Consider the following 25,588-nt stretch of genomic DNA (forward strand, 5'->3'; position numbering starts at 1 on the left):
CATTTGAACCATTTTCATGACCCCATACCAAAACGTTGTATTACCTTTAATTGGTGAAGATTTGGTGTCACAACGATCCTAAGTCGAACTTAACTCTAAGTTGGACTTACATATTTTGTAACTTATTGATTTTCTATGTATAAACCAGCCTCTGAGGAACAAGTACTTCAACAAGCTCTGCTTCTAGTTAGTTTCTCTTTTCTCGTGCCATTACTATTATATTAGTCTTGTTTCATGGTATATAATCTAGTTAGAAGCTTGGTCAAACTTTCACCTATTTATTGTCATATTTCGAATACGGGGACATCTGAAGACAATCAGTTTCAGGGGAAATTTCTTCTAAGATAGTATTTCATACTGACCTTAATTGATGAGAAAGTTCATCTATGCCAGAACTCAATCTTTTATACAAAATATCCTCACTACGTGTGCTCTTTTTCATTAGTGTGCCCACTCCGCCCACTCTTAACTCTACACTCGTTTGGCTGATTAGTTTCTTACCGAAAGCCGTATTATGAATATCATGGGATTACGGTGATAATTAGGGAACAAACAACCCTTAAGGTTTCTGCAATTAGAAATTAAGAAATGTTAAGGTTGAGATATCATTCTTCTTAGACGGCTGAGATGAAAAAAACAGCACGGTTTTGGCACCGCCATCTTGGAAAGGCAAGACCCACATCTCTCTGCGCAAGGTATACTGCTGCGGCACGACTTTGGCAGCAAAATATTTGTTTTCTTTTTTCGACACAAGGATACTAGTCGTTTAATTTGATTTCTTGTACTTCATCATGCCGAATCCCAGGCTGCGTTGAAGCAGGGAGATCAGGGGGATACCTTGCCAAAATCACCCGTCGTAGTGAATCAACATTTGATACAAAATTGGCCGAAAAACGATTGGTAATATTGTAATTTACATCCCTGGTAGTTGCTACGCGATACCTGACAGTGACCGAGTAGAAAATTTGTGAGAATATGTCATTTGTTGTGTGCTTAAAGACCTGTCTCATGATAATAATACTAACAATAATAATGGTAATAATAATAATAATAATTATAATAATGATATTAATAACAATCATGATAACAGTTCATGTATATCGCATATGACATTATGATATATTAAACGTCCCTATGTGCTTCCAAACAAAGACGAGGTTTGGATATCATTACCACAGATGTAACTAGCTTTCCTCCATGCATAAATATATTGTTATAATTTGTTCTTCTTTGGGTTAAAAATCCTGCTGCCCGAAGAGAGGAAATTACTAAACAAAAGCCTCTTCTGTTACAAAATGATTCGCATGATAACCTCATAAACAACACTAACCTGCGAAATGTTAAAATCTCACTGGCAAATGAAAGTTAGTGTGCATAACAATATGTTTTGCAAATATACATGTAGATCATTTTCAGTCTAGATATTGCATAAGACGGTGTGCATTCAGACATTGTTATTGTTTTTTTGTACACGTCATTTTTGTTTCGCTGGGAGGTAAACCTGCGGAGTAACTTCCGAAGATGAAGTGAATTCTTCAATGGGATTCCCCCGTCTTTCTGTTGCCAATTTCCTAAATTTCCTGTTTTGACGAGTTGCCCAACGTCACCTTAGCCTACAACTCATGTAATTATGTTCTTATAACTAGGCTGTACGTTGCTTGCATATGCGTTCTAGTGCTGGCTTTGTATGCTTACTAATACTATACATATTTCCATTTTCAGTTTAACTTAATACAATTTGGAGTGGACTTTAAAATATTATTATTATTATTATTATTATTTCTTTTTATTCAATTTGATTTCTATATCATATTTTCAAACAAAAGTATAAATGCGCATTAATATGACACTGATACATTGTTGACATTAAATAGAATTCATACTTAATACGAATAAGATAAACATGATATAGGAGAACTATACAACGTTTATATCAGCCTGATATAATATCTACAAAAATACAGGCAGCATTGAAGATCCGCATACGAAGAAATTGATTTACAAAAAACAAGAGACATTGCAAGAAATTGTTGAATGGAGTTTCATTATTTCCTTTATTTTTGTGTAATTTGGCGACCTCCAAGCAGAAGTCTGGAAGAGACGATCCGAAATTAGGATTTTTTATTTTAAAAAAATATATATTTTTGTTTTGTTTCGGGTTATGATTACAGATATAGCGCTGAACCCCGAGTTAGTGAAGGAAATAGGCATGTGTACTTGTTTTATGCATATCTTTTGAACAGAACTTTCTTTCAACGACATAACAACAACTAATTTTTATATGCAAAATTGAATTCCATTAATAAAGGTGCTATTTTGCATAACAGGTGAATGCAATAGTTGGTGACCAAAGGTTTGGAAGAGAAACAAGCATTGATTGAAATACATAAGTAAAAACTGCGTGTACAGCTAGTTGTCAACTCTCTAAACCAGTAAGAAATGTTCAATCATGTAAAAAAAAAAAAAAAAAAAAAAAATTTGGTTCCTCCTATTTTGAAAAACACGTTCATTTCCCATGCTGCCCCAGTGTTATGGGGTAGCCTCCAAGACTCACAGAAACATTGACACAATATATAAGTTTAAGTCCACCCTGAAAAGAGATTTATTTCAATTGTACAACGTACAAGGAACTCAGTACCCAATTTTTCTCTTTGCTTTTCTTTCTAAGCGCATATAGAGACATACTTTGTAATGTGTTTTGCCCTATATAACAATGGATTGTAATTATTATTATTATTAAATAGGCTATAGAACAAAGGTGACTCCTAGGCCGAGTAATTTTTTGTGTAGATGAGCCCAAGGTCCTGTCTTATATACAGTTGCGATTAATCGCAATTATGCATATAAGAGACTAGCGATTGATTCGGATATATCGTAACTCTTTATAAGACGGTGTCCTGGTCTATTGACACGGGTTAAGTGTCGAACAACTTGAAAAGGTGTTGCGACACGCTCCACAACCTCCGTCGTCCATGTTTCAGTGATAGGGACTTTTAGATTTACACGACGAGAACGTGGACCGCCACGTGTGACATCCGTTTAAGGTAATGTGACGTCCTTTTAAGGCACTGCCGGGCCTTAACACAATGTCACACGCGGCAGTCCACGCTCTCGTCGTATAAATCTAAAAGTCCCTATTGTCGCTTGCTAGTCTGCTGGCAGAGCCTGACACTTTACTTTACTACTATATTCTTAAAGGGATCCGGTAACTTTGTCTCAGATTCTGAAACAAAATTCTGGATTTATCTCATGATGCAATGATAATTATAAACCTTTAGGTCTGTCAAGAACTCCATGACTTTTACAAGCCGATCGCCTGTCTGATTATCAAGCTATTTATGATTGGAATTACCAATTTTGAAAACCGTTCGCCTGACGGTTTTCATAACACTACAGTCTATTGGGGAAAACGAGTATGGTAAAACCGGTCACTCAAAGATTTTTTTTTTTACTGTTTTGAGGCACTTCTTGATCATTTTGAAGCGCAATTTTTTTAGGGCTTCAATATTACACCATATCACAGACACTGATAACACGTAGGGCCGTGTATCTCAGATTTAACATTGTTAAACGATCCCTTTAAAGCCTTGAGCAGAGCCAGCTCTGACAGTCTCTGGAGAAGCTAAAGTACAGAGCCTATGTAGGATGCTTTCAGACTAGTCTCACACTGCAGACACTATAACGCACTTCGACTGACAAGTCGCGTGCCGTTCTCACAAAAGACAGATCATTAACCAACGGAAACTCCAGTTAGTCCACTCCAACTCCGAACAAAGCACTTTTTAAGAGAAACTGGGCTCTTGAAAAGAAAACCGTTTAGGGGTTACTTATAGAATAAAGACGCTAAATAAAGCGTAGGTACAATAGGCCCTACACCTATACAAGGGATCAGCTATTGATCCGTTTTCAATAGGAAAAGATTTCTCGCAGACTATCTAATGAACGTGTGACTAGAATGGCGGGACCGTGACGTCACAATGATTCATGAAGTATGTTCCTTAGTACTCGTCTTATACAAAAGAGTTTGACAACACATTGTCTAGTACCTTGGCCACTGTTTGTATCATGTGGCCGCAAACATAATTATGACAGCATGGAACATATTATTTATTATATGTTTTTTATATTCATTCGGTGAATAAAATAAAATAAAATAAAATCCTATCTTTAACCGCTTGTGTATATCATTAGACAGGTCAACTAATATATTCAAATATTATGCATACTTCATAAAATTTGCTCTCTACGCAAGCCTTTTTCGCACTGCATTAACATGTTATGCATACCTCTTTGTGAAATGCATAGAAACAACCTATTGCGTAAAGCGTTTGTGTTTCAATAATCAGAGTGCAGACTGCATACATTAAATTTTGCTTGGTCGGACGGTAGAATGTTTTCCGATCTAACAACGTTCAATGCATGCAATGTATATTCTAATTTTGGCATACAAATGTGTCACTAGATACAAATGTGTTTATATTTTTGTTAAATTACAAAAGTGGCCTATTGAAATATTTCTGAGGTCTGCCTGACATGGCGCAATAACTCGTGAATAAAAGGTGGATTAATAATGCTAAATATATTACTCATTGCGGATGTAGTATCGAAAATAATATCGCTAGTGATATTCGTTAGTCTCGCAATGTATGGTCAACAAGGGATCTAAAAGATCACGACGTTTCGTGCGCCGCTGCAACACTTCGTCAGGTGATAAAATTTATTGTAAGCAAGCGTGTGTTATACTGTATACGGATGGATTCTTCCTCCAAAGTAATATTCGTTATGATCTCAGATTACAGGGAAATTAGAATAGGCTTATATTTAGTTTGCTTGGCTTTGAGAAAGATCGATATACCTGTTTACTAGGCCTATGCCTTCTTTAAAATTTCAAACAAATATATTGATTGCTAGAAGCTCGTCCGACATAGCAATAACTAATATATGCCAAGTAACTTTCATCTACAAAGATGACATTATTCATAGCAGGTGGATGAAATGGCTGTTAAAAATTAAGGAAGAGAAACATGCATAAATCACTAAACATGTTTGACTAAACTGGTCTGATGAGTCTCATACATAATTATGCATACGTGCCCTAAAATGGCTACTCTAAACCAAATTGTCTAGAGATTTAGAAATTTCATTCAAATGTGTACCACTGGTACTTCCAAGAGCCCAACTATTCATACACATAGGCCATATATTCATAATGTAATCGCGTGTAGCGCACAAATCTTTCTTAAATGCCTCGTTACAAATTATTTCAGTCACCTGTTACGATTACTTGCATTTAAATAGTAAGAATGGAAATTAAATACATGATGTGTAGTTAGGACAAGCCATAATGCTTGTCATACCTAGCAACAATTAATGTATGCAATTCACCCTCTGACTATTTAGATATACAGGGGCGGATCTAGGGGGCTGGGCGGTTTACCCCCCCCCCCCCCTTGGGCGGCCAAGTGAACAAAAAGGGGGGAAAAGAAGAATAAAAAGAAAGACAACAAGGAAAACAGTAAAACGGCGCGATTTTGGGGAAATCCTGGATCCGCCACTCGGTCAACCACCCCCCCCCCCCTCTCCTCGGCAAAAAGCTAGATCCGCCCCTGCTATACTTATTCGTAACAGGTGAGAATAAGAAAATATCGAAACGGATCACGTAGAAATAGGAAAGTTAGCAAACCGCTTTAGTTTTGCAGATGACATCGTACTGGTATCAAAGTAAAAAAAGCTGAATGCAAACATACTTTAACAATGGTTAGGAGAGTAGTTGGCTGTTGAATGTAAATTAGACAAAGCGAAACTTTCGATAATAACAAAATCAATATAAAAGATATTAAAACAGCAGTATTCCAAAGTTACTGGTATAAACATACAGGTTGTTCAAGTTCAAATTCATTTTTATTTTCCACATTTGTATATGTAATTGTATTTTTTCAAATAAATAATAGAATTGCCTGTAATGTACATCCTTTATCAATAAACTAAATTAATATAACCCAAAACTATAACAATGATAATAGTAAAGTATACAAATCTATTACAACATAATGAATAGGTTTAAACTTGTTATTATGCATTGGGTAACGTATACAATGGAGGGGTCTGCAGTAAAGCAAGACTAGTTGTGGATAGCCCCGGAGAATAAATAATTTACATTGAAGAAAACACGGGCATTCGGTCTTAATCGTATTGCGTTCACATTTTATGCAGGTATCTTAGACCGGTTACTAACATATTCGAATTCTATGCATATATTTTAATTAAAGGTTATTCTTGGAAACAAGAACGCCTGTCCGAGGCTCGCTTGACATAGCAACAGATAATATATGCAGACTGGATTCCAAGTATTGTAGTTATTCATTATTAATAGGTTAAGGGTAACTTGTCACTAGGACCTCAGGAAAGAAACATCCATAACTTTAAATATGTTAGTAAACCGATTTATTAAAGGGATAGTTGAGTTCTGTTTTCAGACCGCAAATGCCTTCAAAGTGCATGGTTATTGCTCTTATTCTTATCTATGACATTTCTAGTGCCCTTTTAGAACCTAAAATTGCTATGAAGGTAATTTTAGAACCCAAAATGTGTGAAATTTAGCCGATACGAGCATACCAATTCAGCTCCACTTTTAAAAAAAAAAACACGGTGACCGTTAATTAATTATTTAATTAAAATTACCAATGCATCGGCCGGCTGGTTGTGCGTAATATAAGCAATACAAAAATGCCAACAAAAAAACCTTCATCGGAATTGGCTGAAATACGACGTAAAATGCGTTATTTCGTTTTTTCAACGGTTTTTTCTAAAACAAGTATTAGAAATCGTTATATTTCAGCCGTCTCTGAACCGATTTTGATCAAAAAAAGATGATTTTGTCATTTGAATATTATATTCTTTCAAATTTGACAATCAGTTTTTCATTATCTCACAAAAAAGTAGCGCCCTCTGCAACAGAACTCAACTATCCCTTTAATATCAGACGAGCCACATTGTTTTCTGATCATAAACTTCATTCGGACAGACTGTACACTACGAATTTTATGCACACTTCTTGAACAAATGATTCTCTTGACAAGGCGTGTCCTCGACATGCCAGACATAGCACCACATAATATATGCAAAGTGGAGTATACCTTTAGAGATCCCTCTATATGTAGATATTAAATAGGGGTTGTGGTGAAGAAAAAAATGCATAAATGGAAATAAAGCTACGGTCACAAAGGTATGTATGAATCTGCCTGTTTTTCCATTGTCTTTCCGAATGTCCATTGTCTGAAAATCGTTCGTACGGCGTTCGTAGCAGTTCGTAATGGCATTTGTGACCGAGGCTTTTATTAGAAAACGGGTCATTTATCACTGAGTGTAAAATGAATCTTAATGTGCACTCCGTCAATTTCAAGGATGACGAATAAGGGCCATTCCGTAATAGTATTTTTATTGTCTGAAGCCTTCTTGCATGTATTAGTGTTTGCTTTATCGGGCATGCAGAATGCTAATTCTTAGGTCAGGAATAGCCCACGTCTCGGATATTAATACAAATGTCATTACAGTGAGTGACCACGGTCTATATCCCTTGTGCAAGCTATCCCTGACATAGAAAAAGATAACATGTAGCATGTATCATTCCAGTGACCACTAAGACGGGTGTTAATGTATTCCCATGTTCGTAACATAATCAAATAATGCACAAATCTTTGTTATGTTTGTTATATTTCAAGTAACATTCGTGTTGCTAGGTAGGACAAGGCATAAGTGTTGTCCTACCTAGCAACAATTAATGAACATGGAATTCCATTCTTACTATCGAAATACAATTATATGAAACAGGTGAATGAAAGAATTTGTAACATGGCATTTAACAAAGATTCATGCATTAAATTTACGAAAAAGGTCTATTTTGCTATGTGGCGTCATTATGCGTGCTTATGAAATATCATCTTGTAATTATTTGATATGTCTATTGTATCTCGTAAAATATGCTTTTCATGTATCTATGTTATTTGATATTTTTAATGACATTTTTAATGATATTATGATTATATTATATTTCATTATAAGTATTTTGTGTTGTTGTTGTTGTTGTTGTTTTAGTCTTAAGGGCGTGTGTCATTCAATTATGAATATTTACGTGTTTAATTCATTTAATTGTCTTGAAAAGCGTGCAGCTGCAACTGATTGGTTCCATACACAAGCAATGGCAAGAAGGGGAAGATGAAGAACGTATATGTGTTATCTCAGGCAAAGAATGATGGTTAAGTAATATAAAAATAACAGTATAATGCAGCATGGAGAATAAATATAAATTGACAATTCACCATGCAAATTCCGAGGCAAGGGCATGCTAAAATAACACAGGATCACGAATCCGGTGGATGAATCCGGGATGAATCAACTCGGGCTTGACACTAAGACTACGGTTTATGTTTCGACTGCTTCCCCGATAGGATTTGGATGTCGCAACGTCATCGTTGTCATGGAAACTGATGAAAATCTCGAAGGTGAAGATGTAGATCAGATGCCACAGGACAAAAGAAGAGAGAGGGAAACCATGTAGTGTATTTTATCAACATGTATAAGTTGTGAGAGACATCAAGCAACAAGTTTCCCGATACAATTTTTTTCTTCATCTCAATACACTGTAGTTCTTCTACTTTTTCTCGTTCCTGTTGTTGTTTTTGTTGCTGTTGGTGTTCTTCTTCTTCTCTTTCTTCTTCTCATCCTCCTCCTTCTTCTTATTCTTCTTCTTCCTCTTCTTCTTCTCATTATTCTCCTTTTTCGTCTCTTTGTTCTTCTCTTCTTCTTATTATAATCATTTTTATTATTGTTGGTATTATTTCGATAAATGTACTTTTGGGTGTTAATATTGTTATTACTAATTTACTATTATTAGTAGTATTATCATTATTGCCTTTATTATTATTATCCTTATTATCGTCACTTTAATATTGATCCTCTTTTCGTTATATATATTGATCTTCTTCTTCTTCTTACTGAAAACATATCAAACAAAATGTGACCCCAAACTACAACTGAGAACATTTTGTTACGAAAGGCGTTACAATGGAAAATATGTAATTCCACCTTACACGTGTAAAATCCTATTTGTTAATTTTGAATATGTTTTGTTTCACTAAATGATTATACATAGTGGGACAAGTTGCATGTCTTACTGAGAACTTCTAAAAGTATCTATGCAGTGCATTCCGGGGAACTAATTAATGCAATCAATTATGCACTGACCGCTGATTGGACGTATACTCGTATAATTGTGACGTCGGCGTATTCATTACGTGTCGTCCAATGGGCGCGCCGGAAAGGGTACCCCTTTCGAGAGAAATTCTAATGAATGAATGAACTGCGTGCGAACCACCATCATGCACACAGTACACACGATACAGCTCAACTTTTCTGCCGCTGAAGTTACTTGTTTACAGCTAGCTGCTCCATACATGCTGGATTTTCAATAGAACTTCCCAAGGTAAACGAAGCGTAGCAGGGCCATCGCTTCTCCCGTATAAAAAGCCCAGGTGAGCCAAAATTTGATCTTAGTTGGTGGTGATTGATGCTCTGTCCACATGCCTCCGGAGACCACATGAAATTATCTGTGGATTCTTCTTTTGCGGCTCTTATTTGATTTATATCATGCAACAAGCTCGTTCATCCAGAGCCCGTCTTCAACTTGTTGCGCTGGTTTGACACACACTTCATGCAAGAGCCGTGGTCTCCAGCAAGTTGACTTTCTGTACGTGTATGCCAGCGAACGTCTTCACTCTTCGTATTCGTAGACTGGAGTTTTCCTAGGATATAAATAATATTATTTTGTTCGTCTTTAATTCAACGTCGACATTTTGAGGTGCTACTTCGCGTTAGCCTGTAAGTTGTCAACTGTTCAGCAATGTCGCTGTCACATGTCATGATGTTTTTCAATAATAAAATTATGTTAATTTAATGATTTTGTTTTTAAATAGACATCTTCAAGAATGTTCTTGACATAGGCCTATATCTTTTGAATTGTGTGTGGTTAAAACTGAAATGGTGCATGGTGCGAAGATAAAATTACTTCAGTTTAGATCTGTGCTGGGAATTCATGTACGTATCACTATCAACTAAAACGTAGTTGAAGCAAGGTAAAGAGATGGCCGAGTTTTGCTCGAGTTTGACACATCATCTTATCTTAGTTATCTTGAGTTTCTTTGAGTGGCAAGATTAGGCAGATAATGGGTTTATTTTCTTCCCTTCAGCATTTTGAATCTCATGTGGGCTACTCGGCCGACTGTTTCTTATTTTCAACCCCACTGTCTTTCAATCTTTGTCATTTTCTTCAAACCTGTCAGAATAATAAATATACTTGTGGATAAATATTTCAAACATGTCAAAAGGTTGATTGTTCTAGACAGATATAAATAAAAGTACATTAGTAGGCCTACAAAGTTTCCAGGCTTCTCATTAATGTTGGTACATGTTTTCGCTACAACTGCAAGTATTGCCCTCTGTTCCAAATTCATTCTCTTGTGTTTTTGTTTTTTAAAACCATGTTGCTATAAATTATATAACAGTCTAGCTTTGTCTACCCTTGTTTTATTCAAATTAACCAGTCCCTCAACATTTCATCTCAATTTCAGCATCGCCACACGTACAGAAGCCGAGTAATTCCTGGTCGACGTCGAGTTCGACCTCCAACAAGAGCCGCGCGGCTGAGCATCAATCATGGCGTCTATGCACTGTTCGTTCCCTCCAGACTTTCATCAACTGCAGCCTCGTCCCAGCATGCATCTGGACGAATGCTGCCAAGTTCCTGATGTGATGAACCGTAAAAGGAGGCCCCACAAGCTTATCATACAGAAGGTATGAGCCCACTTATTCAAAATATAAAACAAATACTGACTAGTCTTACATACATGTACATGTATGTCTAACTTTTGAATTTAGGACTATGTATCAGTAAGCATGTACATGTAGTAGACAGCTTTTTACTTTAAACCTTCCCTGCAAAAGTCATTCAAAATCATTTTTCATTTTTTAGGCCACTAATTGATCATGGCAGCTTCAGATTATTGTTCTTTTTTGAAAGCTTTGAAAATTGGATGTTCTGTTGCCATATCAGGCATTCCTCTGGCAGACCTGGTCATTGGCTGTCAATGCATTTGATAAAGGGTATGCAACTCTGCACAAAGTATACATGTACATTTGAATACATTGTGGTACAATGTAGACTAATTTTATGCGTATTTCCAGTAAGCAAAAGATGCTCTTTTCTCCTGATGAATTGCCTTGCCAGACATAGCAACACCCAATGTAAGGTGGAATGTTGCTATAGATAATTATTTAAGTAAACTGGGGGTTATGAAAAGAATTTACATTTGAATGGAGCATTGAACTTTGTCTATTCAGCTTTTGTGTGATTGGCATGTCATTGGTGGGAATTTTAGTTTGTGCAGACATTTTTTAAAGTTCCTTAAGTTCCACTTGTAGATCAGGAATGCCATGCTAGTGAAGATTTTGGGAGGCCATTCAACTAATTAACATGTGCATACAGAGAAAGTTGCCTGGTATTTTAATTGCCAGAATCTTAATCTAGTCCTTAAAGTCGAGAACCAAAATAGCTTGAATACCCCAGCACCCAGCAGTAGTACAGGTAGTCATTCCATTCAAGATAGATGTTGAGTGTTCTGACGACTGGACAAAGAATAGTTTGTAAACTTTTTATGCAGAAAAACACATCTGAATGTACTTAAGAATTTTTGCTATCATCAATGGTCCTGCAAGATCCTGTGCTGGGTATAGTTTTTGACACATTCTTGTTGCTCATAAATATTTTGCTTTACTAAATTTACACAAGTCCCCTCCTTCGTCCTCTGGCATAACTATCTTATTTGTAGATTACAGTATGTATTGTTCTCTCTTGAATGTAGATTTTTTTTTAAAATTAGGCAATTAAATGTCATTCAAGTTAAGATTTAATTATAGAGGTGGTATGTAGAGGATAAATTAGGTTCAACTCCAGTAATGTGTTTCCCAGTAATAATACCTATGACTTAAACGTAATTCACATTCATTGTTAAGATGGATTTGACACAGATACCTAAATCGTAGGTAATCTCCGTTTCCACCATAACCCGAATAAACAATACTCTTCAAGAGGTTACAGAGTTCAGACTCATTTTGAACCTAAAATGGCTGGTTAGAAAACTTACACAAGAAGGCAAGTTCAACGCGAGGTCTGCCATCAAAAATAGGATTGTGGCGGAGGTGTTGCTATTGTGAGTTAGTGAGGCAAGGCATTCCATTGTTAATATCCCAGAATAATAAGTGGTTCTATAACTGTCGAGGCGCCAGCATTTTAAGCAGCTTTTCACCCAAATTCATTGTGATGTCACAGTTCACGCTCTGTTGCAATGGTTTTGTTTTTCATCGGACCTAAATCAGAATGTCCTTGTTGATAATTTGTTGTCATTTTGTTAGGAATTGGGAGTAACATTTTGAGTACCGGTAGGAAAATATATTAGAATCTTCATCCTAAAACATGGATGAGTCTAAGGGGACATTGCAGGGATTTAAAACTAATTCAAAGATAATCATCCACTTAAAATGGACTTCTGTCTAGATTGAACCATACATGACCACATGTATTTGTTGCTATGTTGGCAAGCCTCAGACAAGCTTTGGGGTTGTCAAGATTCGAGAACAACCTTCCTCCCAGTATGCATACAAAATGTTAGTAAAATCTGGCTATTGCATTCATGACCAGTAGTCGACTTGTCATGAGGTGCAAAGGTTGAAAGTTTTATTCTAACACCTCATCACATTGTCCTATATTAACAACATATCGACAAACAATTCAGATTAACTTCTAGATTGTTTGTTATTGCAGTTTTATGCAAGCAAGCACTCGAGCTTATCTTGAAAGGGATGTGTTTAACTGGAGGAAGTGAAGGTATTGATAAAAAAGGGATTAGACTCTGTAATCCTCTGAGGGTTCAGTCACTTCAGTGTGTCTCGATATGGCATTCACACAATGGTTGAATTGGGAAGTAGACTTGGGGGGTTGCCATTAGATCATGACTCCCTTTTTCCTTTTCATTCTTCTGCTTGGCTTTTCCTGTAAGCTGAAAAGGAAAAGCTTCCGAAAGCTTGCTTGTGTGTGCCATTTATAGTGCTAAGCTGGTCATTCAACTTGGGGCATGACTGACGCCTTTTGCAACAGGCTGTCAAAGCGTACTGTGCACAGTTATAAATATATGGGCTTACTGTCTCATCCCTTCTGTAAGTTCTGTTCAGTGACTTAATGGGCAAAAGAAGGGGGAAAAGTGGGGGAGGGGGAAGAGGGGGGGGGGGGGGGGGGGGGGGGGGGGGGGGGTCATGGTTAATTAAAGTTTTTCTTGTTCAGTGTAACATGTTGGCATACATGTACTTTGCTATGAAAGTGTTTCTGTGGGAGCTCGATGATTAATTTTATATCTCAGATTTTCTTTTTAGTGATTCTTTATTTTTATTATATTTATATTACAACTGTACTTGTGAAGATGATGATTACTGGTATTAGTACTTCCTCCAATCTGTATTTGTCATGGCCATTTGCTATATATTAAATGTACTCCATACTGAAAGAGAGGTGAAGGAGGAGGGAGGGAGAAAAGAGAGCGAGAGAAGGGGGGGGGGGGTGGAAGAGAGACTGGGGAGAGGGGTAGGCTGTACATGTAAAAAGGGGATGATAGAGAGAGACAGAGATCTGAGGGGATATACAAAATGGGGAGAGTCTCACTTCAGGAAATTTTGAGAAGAAGCGTGGGAGTCCAAGATAGAGAGATCATTCCCTTTTTCATTTCTCTAAGGAGAAATTGAGAAGTATCGATAGAAACCAGAGGCAAAAGGCTTTCAGGCACTCAAAGAAACTCTCGGGAGGATGGAATCATTGAAACTACATGTCAAGCACCGGGAAAAGATTGATAAATCTGGCAGCTTTCAGAGCACCGACTACATATTTTCATACTGCTCCTTAGCCTTGCTTTCATTTTTACATGTTGTGTATGTTTTGTTCATTTTTATTTCTCTGTTTTTGTATAAGTGTTAGGCAAATATACATGTGTTTGTTCTTTTTCATGTACCTCCAATCCATAAGGATAAGTGCATTCAGGTACAACTACAAAGATCGATTTAAGTACTTTTCTGTGCGAGGGCTTCGTTACAAACTTAAGACAGGTGGATTAACCCTTCAAAATATTCCATTTACATGTATACATGTACATTTTGGACAAAAGAATTTCTTTTCTTTGAATTTAACATTTTTATGGATTTTATCCCTTTGGTCTTGTGTCTTTCCTACATAGTTCATAGTTCCCTTTGAGTTCCCATTACTCGCATTCGTTTTTTTTATTGAATATAGGAACAGAAAGCTTGTTCAAGCCTACAGCAGGGCTCCGCACCGGCCTTTCAGTTTTAGAAGGTGGTCCAAATATGCATAAGACCTACATGTACAGTACATACATCTATGACTATGTAAAAATGGCAAAATTTAGAGGTCTAGCCCTGCCCAAAGACTAATACTTGAATACTCACAATGATACACAGCAATGTAATGCCGAACAGTAAACAAGAATACATGAAGTCACACCAAAGTACGATGTTGGTGCGTAAATGAACCAATTGCCATGCGACACTACTCTGGAAATGATTATTCAACTTATAGCGTGCTAAATCCTGCGATGAATTATTGAATTTAATCCAGCCATTACTCTCCTTAAAACTCAACTATCTTGATGAATGCCTGCCTCGCGAGCCTGTGATATTTTGTCGAAAAATCTGTCTTGATCGTTGCGACATCAAAGCGGCGACAACTCGTCACCGAGGGATTTCTGAGTCTTAGAGTTGTCGGGATCGTTCCTCATTAGATAGGATTTTAATCAGATGCTCTCTATAAATTTAGTGCGACTTCCAGACTTTGTGGCTTCTTTGCTGTATGGCTTTGGATATATTTTCCTCCTCTGCAGTATGTGGGTAGTGTTCTTGTTCATTCTAATTTTTTAGAAATTAAGGAAGGTTATGCCTAGAAATGTATTTTATTCATACTAGTACATGTACATGGTAGGCATACATACATATGGTATCCATACAAAAAGAAAAGGAGGAATATCCCAAAGCGGGTCCATTCCAACGCCGTTTTATTTGTACCGTAGATACATGTAGGAACTTAACAAGAAGTACCAAGACCAAGATAAATTCTAGTAAGACACACAAAATGAAAGTAAGCTTTTTAACAGTTTAAAACACTTGATAATTTTGATATGCCTTCTAATACTGTAATTAGGATATACAATATGTAATTTCACTTTTGACAAAACGCAACAACATCATGTATTTTCTAAAAATCTACTTCAATACCCTATGGTATGTCCATTAGAAATTGTCTTCACATTATGTAATACGTCAGTGTAATGTCTGTACAGGCATGCTCAAGGCTACTGAAACTGCCTCGGTTAATTTTTGTAGTACTATTATTGATATCTTATTCATTCAAAATTGCAAAATTTCATGAGTGTTTTAAATCCTCTTGAGAGAAGTTAATTACTGGAATATGGGCAGCATTCAGGCTACATGTGTATGTACATGTATCTGTACATTGTACTTCTAAACACTATTATCTCAATGGGTCTGAAAACGTAGACTGATCCATCAAACGTGAGATTTCAATCATTTTCTCGAGGATGCCAGCACAGGGACAGCTGTGTGATTTTTGAATGACATTTTCCAACGGATTTCATGTTTTTTAACTCTGGCGTCATCTTGATGTGTTATGATACGCTTCAGACTAGTGTGTTGTTGACTACAATGTCTTAAATGTATGAATGAACTCAAAATGATAATCTGTCTTCAGGGGGTGGGGGGGGGGGGGGGGATGTGTGAGATCTCAATGAAATGTAAGTTATAGATCTGTTTACTATTTAAAATGTATTTCAGTGCATTTGTTTCTCCAGAAGGCATGGTTACTATTCTAATCTATTTATTTCACCTGCTACATGCATAAGGGTATCTATGGAGTATACAGTAGATAGAATCCTCTTTGCATACATTTACATGTAGCTGGTACTATGCTACAGTGTATATGGTCACGGGCCAATGATGGATTATCATTGATTAGTTTCTACAACTCTGGAAGAGTGGAAGTTATCAAGGCTACTTGAAACACCTGAATTCTACTTCCTAAAGAAATAGATAAAATTATTAAAAAAACTCTCTGAACAGTTGTGAGGCAGTAACTTTTTATCTCTCCCCTAAGTTGTTAAAAAAAATTAGGGCAGAGTGTGAAAGTAAAGAGACTATAAATTACCTATTGGAAATGAAAAATTCTTCAGAGGACTGAACTTGATTGCTTGAGTAGATTTTGAGGCATGTTTTATGTATATGAGGTGTTCAAGAGAGCGCTTGTATATGGTGATGATGATGGACATACCGATATTGATTACAAGGCAGAAACATTTAAATTCTTCTTTCTAAATGAGTAAATGAGATCCCCCAAGACCAAGAGTCTCTAAAGAATATAAAGAGAAATAATTCCTCTGCATCGACCCATGTCTACATCGTAGGAGGGTTGGCAGTTGGATCAATAATCGCCCATTGTTAGCCGACAGTAACAGATCAAGCAGATCGCGCTGGAGTCACCGTAGAACTATAGAGGGTTTTAGCGCAACAAGGGGATTAACACAATAGCATGACATGTATACACCAATTTGTCTGTCCTAGGAGTGTTTCTCAAAGACTAAGATTAACTTTAAGTCTGACTTAACTATGGCAGGCCACTCATGCCACTGTTTTCTTGCACCATTTACTGGCATTGGTCTCTCAAGGGACTTACAAATCAAGGTCACAAATCTACAGAGTTTACAATTTTTCACAGTTCACTATTTAAGGAAAAATATTATTTAAAGATCATAATGGTGAAAGCAACCAGTGGCATGAATGGCCTGCCATAGTTACATGTAAGTCTAACTTAAAGTCAATCTTAGTCTTTGTGAACACTCCCCAGGAAGATAGGGAAAGTTGTTGGTAAGGGGGAAAAGAATGAGAGACGGAGAAAGAATGCATGGAGATGGCAGGGAGGGAAAGTGGGATGGAGCGTGACTTCTGTACCATTGTGCATTTGATCTTTTTCGATGAATCACTTTAACAAGTTGTCTATGCCGAATGGGATTTGCTGTCCCTTCGGTCAAGACTTCTGCAGTGTACTTTTGGGGTCATTCACCTGAAGTAATAAAAGTCTGGGGTCTTGGGGCTCTCTGGTATTGGTAATCAATGTAATTATGTCTCCATTTTCTGATTAATTAGCTCTTTCATTTTGATGCGTGAATGAGACAACATTTGCCGTATGACAATTAGACTGGCAGACTGCACATTTATAGGCCATGTTCATGATAGAGGTACAGTCAAACCTGCCTTAGTGACCACCTGTCGACAAAGACCACCTGTCTACAACAAGCACATTTTTTTTTCCCCTTGAAAAAGGTTTCTCATTGAAACATGTACTAAAGGAACCTGTCTACAAAGACCACTTTTTTGTGTTTCCCTTGGGCGGTCGCTGCATGTATGACAGGTTTGACTGTTTTTCATATTTTATCGCTGGAAGTGGACCTACATGTACATGACTTTTAAATTTTTATACATCAATGATGTGCAATCGGAGCAATAACCCTGATGCAATACAGTATATAAGCAGGACAAATGCACAATAAACATGTAGATGTATGAGGCGAAAAAGCCGAAAAGTACAGATTACCTTTATCAAATGGTTTCCACGACCACAAGCACAAGGGCAAGGTAAAAAGTTGATGGGGCAGAGAATGAGTCAGTGTTTTAAAAAAGTTCACCAAGTTCATGAGGGGTTCTTTAGAGGCTAATGGATTCCTAGGAAACTAGAAAATACAAGTTTTCACACTTACATGTATTTCCATTTTCTCTTTTTCTTTTTGTTTTCTGTTTTACCCCTCGGTTATAAGCTGTTTGTTTCACCCTCGACTTGCAGTTGAAGAGGTTTTTGTCCAGCATTTGTTGAAATCCCATTAGTTTGCGCTCTAGTTGATAGCAAGAGGGAGAGGGAGAGTCCGAGAGAAAGAAGGAGAGAGAGGGGAAGGAGAGAGGGGATTAGGAGAGAAAGGAGGGTTGAAATTAAAATTTGTATATATCTTTCTAGGAAGTCAACCCTAACATTTATTGAAGTGACAGCACTGATTATTGTTCATGTGCACTTCTCCAAGTGGATAACTACCTAGAGTTTTCAAGTAATTACAGAGAAAGAGTGAGAGAAAATCACGAAGGAGGGCTCTATACAATATACATGTACATGTAGTTGAACAATATTTCATTGTAGTTTTACCAACCTCTATTCTTGTACAGAAGGAAAATAAGAGTACTGGAAATCTGGAATGCAATTACACTTGTTCAATTGTATAATAATGCCACAAGGTATTGTGGACTTTCTGTCAATTAAAAGTCCATATTTTGACATTTTCCAGGAAAAACTTTGTCTTGTGGGTAGGATTAGTTCTTGCGTTTCAAAATAAAACATCTGGTCATACTGTGTGCCCGTGTGAAAAGGAAAACAAATGTCGGGTTCCACGCTCTGTGTTGTGTGAATTGGATGAGGGTTCGCTGAACTTTTGTTAGTAAAACAATCAATTCTGGTAAAATAATTCACAGCATAGCTAATGTGCAATGATGTTCAAATAGCCATTTGAGTTGATTGAAATGCCATTACATTAGATATCCTCTTTTAGAGCCAGATACATGCAGATCTGTGCTAAATTGTTTACCTACTCTAGTAAGAGTCACTTCCCTTCTGACTCAAAATAGACAAAACATGTGTTATGCAATATATGCACAGGAAAACATTAAAAATAACATTATCTACTAGTAAAGGATTGTTTAATTAGCAACAACAACAATTCAGTAAATGTTTTATAAAAGCATTCCAGTTCAAATTTTCACCGTCTGACACAAAAAGAACTTAGACTGAGCAGAGAATGATCCCTAAATTCTTAAAGTGCCCCCCCCCTTTAAAAATAAAATAGTAATAATTAAATAAATAGAATAAAATGATTAAGAAATAATAATTCTGTCTGTGTGTGATGTAATGAGTAAAATATAAGTATTACAAATCCAACCTTTGTGAATGACCTTTTAAACTGTCTCTATTATCCCATAGTCATTTTAAGAGTGACCGAAAGGATATTTATACAAAATCTCCAGTGTACGTGCATGGTACGTGCAGTAGCCTAATCCCTGATGGTTCCCCCTATAAAACCGGTTATCAATAACAAGTTGCAATACTGAAATAGTTGCATTTGACTGGCTGAGAGCAAATGTGTGATACAAATTTGAAATTTGTTATTGAACAAGTTTCATGAAACAGGGCCTAGACAGATTACTATTTTGACGTACAACAATGTAATTTGTAGGGATATGGTACAGGAAATATTGCATGGGAATGTTTTCCTCTTGTCATTGAATGATTGAACCTCGTCCTCATGAAAACAAATCTGAATGTACTTTTAGTTTCTGAAATGAGTTTTTCTCATCAAAAAGTTGTTGACCTACATGTATTTGACAAAGTGTATGTGCTTTGTTCGTTAGTGAGAGAAATGCAGGTCTATAGAATTGTGCAAGGCAAATGACGATATGATAGTTTGCAGATGTTATTGCTATATGCATGGTGTGAATATTATATCGAACAAACCATGTAGGCTATTATGTATGTAGGCTTGCCCGTATATGTGGCTTGTTGCAAACATTAATTTCTGTAAAAGTGAGTAATTGAGAGTGCTGAACTCATGAGCCGCAACTATTCTACAAACGGGGGTTTTCATCGTGGCTGCGATACCGTCTCATTAGCAATAGAGTCTGCGTTAAAAAACAATTCTGGTCCAACTGATATGATGTACATGTAATTTCGCTGTGATGTGGAGTTTTGTTGTTGTTGTTGTTGTGGGGCTGGAGTCTAAATGAAGTTTTTAAGATTGGGAGGGCATTGTGTATAGCTGTCTTTTCTTGTTCTTGTTAGAACGCTAAGGAGAAGTTTCCTGTAGATAAATGGGCTAGTGTAAATTAGGTGTGATCGCAGGAAAGTGGCGATTTCCCCTGGCTAATCAGGGCACAAAAGCCTCCCCTCGGGTCCTATTGTCTAGATCCCCCCTCTGCGGTAACAATGGAGCAGTCCTAAAACAGTTGTGCCTCATTTGCATACAGGCTGACAAATGCCAATTAAGGTTAGACCAATGAGGAGCAGGGGTGATTCATGCGGGGCTGGCTTGTTTGTGGCTCGGGTTTGGATCAAGTTCTAGAGGTTAAAACTGTAGCAAACTTTTATCAGAGGCACATGCGTTTGACCCCGTCGCCGTGCTCTTCGAGATATCCTTTCGATTTCTCCTTTGGGAATTATTACAGGATTGAATATATGGTTCTAGTTGGGATCCAGCCACTGTTCCATAAGCGATTCCATTCTCAAAATATTTCCTCGATATTTGGAAAGGTTTTAGTTCCATCTTTGATCGGTTAGTGGATACTTTAAAGGATTAAAGAGATACCTTTTCTCATTCAATAAAGAGGTGCGTATACATTGCATGCCAACTATTTTAGTTTCAGGCCTTCATGTTTACATGTACTTTTTTAAATTTAAATATTCTTGGATTCATTTCTTCCCATTCCATGTAATATACATGTATGCATGTAATTTACCAACATATCTAGTTTTTGATGCTGTTTCTTTTATGCTAATGGATAACAAATTTATATTAATTGTTCTCTATATAGGTTTGCATTGCGAGGTAGAAAATTCAGAGAAACTTTAACGGGTACACCATGTGTGTAGTCCTTACAAGGACTGGGGTATTCTTTATTGGAGAGATGTGTTAGTTGTCAGATATTTCGAAGAAAGAGACTGTCTCGACAGAGAGTGCTCCATTTGTTGTTTGTGGTACCTGCTAAAACTACCTGTTGCACAATCACATGTATCATTTTATTTACAGCATATGTTCATGTAGGTATCTGTTGGCCCAATGACCATGGGCCTTCGTAGGCCTAACGATTGTCAGGATATTAGTGTGCATTCATATTTATGAGGATTTTTACTAGATCAATCACCTGTACATGTTGCGGAGCGACTTTAGAATACCCCACTACAAAAGTTGACCAAACAGTTGTAGGTTAACCAATACTCCAATAATCAAGCGAAATCTAAAGACTGAGGTTTCTTAGGTAACCCTAATCCTAATTCTAACCCCAACCCCAACTCTAACTCTAACTCTAGCCTACATGTACCGGTTGGTGTTGGATGACGTTCACGACTTCACATACCTTATATATTAGCTTCATTCACATTGGTGGGGTTTTCTTAAGTTACACCCCTGTTGCTTTTCCATGTGAATACACTGCTATACGTAATTACACATTGTAAGGGCACTTAGTAATAGTTTACTGTTGGGTAGTCTGTGCAAGAAAGTCCCTCTACATACATGTATTCATCATCCAATAAATAACTTTACAAAACATGTGGGCAAAGAAATTGATCACTCTGGCTGAGATGTTATTGCCCTTTTTTTTTATCAGACCACTTTTTCCTGACTCCCTGTATTATCCAGTCATCTGTTTTTTTACACCATTTGTGCAGCTGTGTTGATAGACAGGCATAGGGCTGATCCTTGTTTGATAGCAGCAGTGATAGTCTGTAGATACAGACTCTTATTTAACACACACACAGATGTAGGCACGATTCCGTAAGGTCTTGAGCCAAGCCTAATTCTAGTCAGGTCTCTGGCCAAACATGTAGCTATAGAACAGACTGCAATAGACCCTTCGGTCTGCATAGTCTTACAGTTAAGACATTGTGTTGCCCACATATTGGAGATAATGCCTGGAAACTACAAAGGGGAGTTTGCAGGTGTAAACGTAGTCGTAAATAACGTAATGTATAAACAGATTGTCTGAACTGCAAGACTATGTATAGATCACATTCAAGAACATTATTATTTCTCCATAGAACCTGTAATGTTAAAAATTGCTCCTGACAAGACCAAAGACTGTCTATTAGGCTAGGCATAAGGCTTTTCGGAATCGAGTCTGCGGCAACTAACGGGGAACTAACGAACGGTCACTCTCGGCTGGCTTTTCGTTCATCATCCAGTAAAGCATGCTTCATCACAGGGCCTGCCATGATGATAAAACCTGCCCTACCAACTATAAAATGCTTTTAGATGTAAACTTTGATATGTATTATTCCAGTATTATTCTTAAGAAATATAAATTGGGCCAAATCTATTTTGTAAATTTTGCAAAACCTACAAAACTTGGTAAGGGTAAGAAAAATTCTTTTTCTCTCTTTTCTTTCTTTTCCCTCTCTCCTTTACTCTTGATTAAAGGCATGAAGAAGCCTCTTAGCTTTGAAATAACAACCATCACCATCAGATGGGTGTTCTTCAGATCAAAATGTTTTATTTGGTATAAATCGTCCCCAAGGATGTGAAAGTGCATTGACCCTGCACATACAGTACATGTATGTTGCCTAGGTGTTTGGAGATGATGTACACATGAGCCAGCAGGAGCCAAATTTTCTGTTACTCAACAAACAATTCGTCCTTGTTTTCACAAAGTGACGGTAGGGAGGAAAATCGTAACACAAAGTGAATGCAATTTTTTTTCACTACCGTCACTTCGTGAAAACAGCGACAAATTATGGCGTTTGCATGGACATATATACAGTCAAACCTGCTTTAGTGACCACCTGTCTACAAAGACCACATTTTTGTTTTCCCTTCAAAATGGTTTCTCATTGTAACATGTATTAAAGGAACCCGTCTTCAAAGACCACTTTTTGTGTTTCCTTGGGCGGTCGCTATAGACAGGTTTGACTGTACATGTTGGAGGGGGGGGGGGGCATGTATTCTTGCAAACTGCTTGAAGGGAGGATTTAGTGATGCTACTCAGCGCTGGTTTCACTACAGGCATGAGTTTTCTTTATTTGGAAGTTTAGATTTTAGTCATCAACAATATTTACTGCAAGTGAACAAAATGGGAATGGGGGGTAGTTTTAGCTTGGCTAGCTCAAAATCTCTGTTTAAAACAGAGCCCTGAATTAGTAAAACAAACTTTTTGAAAGTTTTAGAACCAAAGTCATGAGAATTGCTTGTGGCAAGATTTTGTTCCTTCCAATTGAAAAGGAATTCTAGTCAACAACAACAAAATTAGACTTTACACAAACAAATAACAAAATCTACAAATCACTGTTCCCACTGAAGGGAAAAATAACATCATTGTAGAACTCGAAGAGACTCTTCCTACAGTATATAATCTGTATCCATGTGTTACATTTTTCATTGAAAGGCGTTTATTGACTTTTATCCAGACTGATTTGGCTCTTGTTTACCTAAACATTACTTTGGCAACCATGTTATTCCTCTGTTTCCTCTTCCTATGTTGATCACCGAATTTCTTGCTTCTTATCCTTTTCAACCGCAATTATGTGTGAGTGTGCCCACGAATATAAACATTGCAAATGTTATTGCCATTTGTGAAAAGAAATTGTGTTCATTTTTCTGCTTAAAGGACCAGGATGTGTACTTTGAATTTACTTTAATAATGGGGTTACTGTTTATATAGGGTTTTATTTTGGATATACTGACATTCTATTAATCCAGGCAGTAGAAGACGAATATAATATATTGTAATTTCTTGTTTCTACTTTCTAGTTCTTTCCATTTCATCCGTTTTGTTTTTTAAGTTGGGTATTTTATTCTGAAACACTTTACAGTTGTAGATTCAACAATCTGGGACCAGTGGTTCCGCCGTGGCATAATATAACAGAACACAGTTACAAGTGTAGTGATTTCTTGATTGTATCAAGTGTAAACATGGAGTTATCTGTGTTTTATTGATATGTCACACTGCCTTTGGAAAAACATTGATAGACATTTGCCACTTTCAACCCAGGTGTAGGAAAACGGAATATTTCCTTAGATGTTTTCAGGGCCTTTAGAGAGCTAGATGGGGGTAACAGGAGTACCTTTGAGACGCATTGAACATCTGTCGTGATTGATACATGTATGTGCACAAACACGTACAGTTAACAACTTAATTATTTTTTTTGTAACTCAAAGAAAAGTGGACTGGTTGAATTCAAGCCTTTGTTGAATGCCTTTAGAAGTAAGCTCTCATAAGTCACAATAGGGACTTTTGGATTTGCGTGTACTGATACGTGTGATGCCCATTCAAGGCAGTGCATAAAAAAGGACGTCGATCGTAGCAATCCATGTTGTCGTTGTGCAAATCTAAAAGTCCTTAATATCAAGAAATGTTTCCCTTATTTAAAAAATACCAAACTTGGTAAATGTATGTATAATTTAGTTAAGAATAAATGCAGCTTATATACAATCATTATCATCACATCTAATTTCATTCTCTTTTCAGCTTGGATACCAAGACGGTCTACACTCTAAAGATCTGACGAGGTATAACATTATGATTGGCGGTCCGGAGGCATTGAGAATCAAAACAGAACCAAAGGCACAAGAAGTCCCCACGGGTTTTGAGCTTCCGGACGAACTCTCAGGGAACCCCATAGGTAGGTCTCGACTCTTAAAGCCCCACTGCACTAGCTACTTGAGCCCTCTATATAGCAAACAATGCCTAATCGGTACCCGTTGATCCCCCCCATGATCCCCTTTTGAGATAACCACCGGTCAGTGACCTTGCAGTAATCCATTCTGGCCAAACAAGTGCAGCTAGGCTTTAATGTACCCCATGGACTAGGTGCACTGCTTACACAAATTGGAGCACGACTACCCAAAATTGGAAAAACCCACTTTTTGGAGTTTTCAAAAAATTAACTTTAACGCCAGCGGAAACTCCACTGGAAACTCCACTGGAAACTGCAGTGTAAATGCTCATGCTCCAAACACTGTTGGAACTATTCCTGTTTTGGTTGTGTGACTCTCCTTGCTTCTATACTAAAGCATGCAGAGCAGCAACAAGTGACACATGCCCACAACTCGCCTCCTCCCCCCCCCCCCTCCAAAAAAAAAGGACAAAGTAAACGCTGACAGTTTTCTTCTTTTTTTTTACTGATAGTGTAAATGATAGTTGAAAAACAGAAACAGTGGTTTTTCAACAACAAAAAATCTCTGTCATGTAAATGGTCCCATACATGTACATTCATGCTGTACTTGTATGTGGGAGGGCTCATGTTCATTGCCAAACTCTTTAATCCTCCATGATTTAATACTTGGGACACGTGATGGGCAAGCACTTCTGAACTAATTCCAACACCATAACAAAACACCGTTACCCTCAGGCACTCTGCCAGAAGGATAAAAAAGCAATTTAGCAAATGAACTCGAGCACGTTTTGACCCAATTGTAAATAAATACATGAGTTTCAGCTTTGGAATGGCCCTCGTTACAACAAGAAGAACTTTGAATCTGACCGAGGTAATAGTATATTTGTAAAGCGCTTAGAGACATTTGTATTAAGCGCTATATAAAAATTACATATTATTATTGTTATGTGACTTGAGGGTCTCTAGCACTTGAAGATCTTCTATTTCATTGGA

At 37.2% G+C, this 25,588-nt stretch overlaps 1 protein-coding gene across 5 annotated transcripts in view; it reads left to right on the forward strand.

The window, feature by feature from the left end:
- Positions 1–9,396: 9,396 nt before the first annotated feature.
- ets1 (ets homolog) overlaps positions 9,397–25,588 on the forward strand; it is a 51,827-nt gene continuing 35,635 nt past the window's right edge. Inside the window, exons 1-3 of one of the 5 annotated variants that reach the window (XM_030976923.1) lie at positions 9,397–9,530; positions 10,626–10,848; positions 24,448–24,601. In XM_030976923.1, the coding sequence (XP_030832783.1) occupies positions 10,711–10,848; positions 24,448–24,601 (292 nt within the window). In that variant the 5' untranslated portion in view covers positions 9,397–9,530; positions 10,626–10,710. 5 annotated transcript variants of the gene reach the window in all.

This window comes from Strongylocentrotus purpuratus, unplaced genomic scaffold (assembly GCF_000002235.5).
Source record: "Strongylocentrotus purpuratus isolate Spur 01 unplaced genomic scaffold, Spur_5.0 spur5_scaffold_1, whole genome shotgun sequence".
Taxonomy (NCBI): Eukaryota; Metazoa; Echinodermata; class Echinoidea; order Camarodonta; family Strongylocentrotidae; genus Strongylocentrotus; species Strongylocentrotus purpuratus.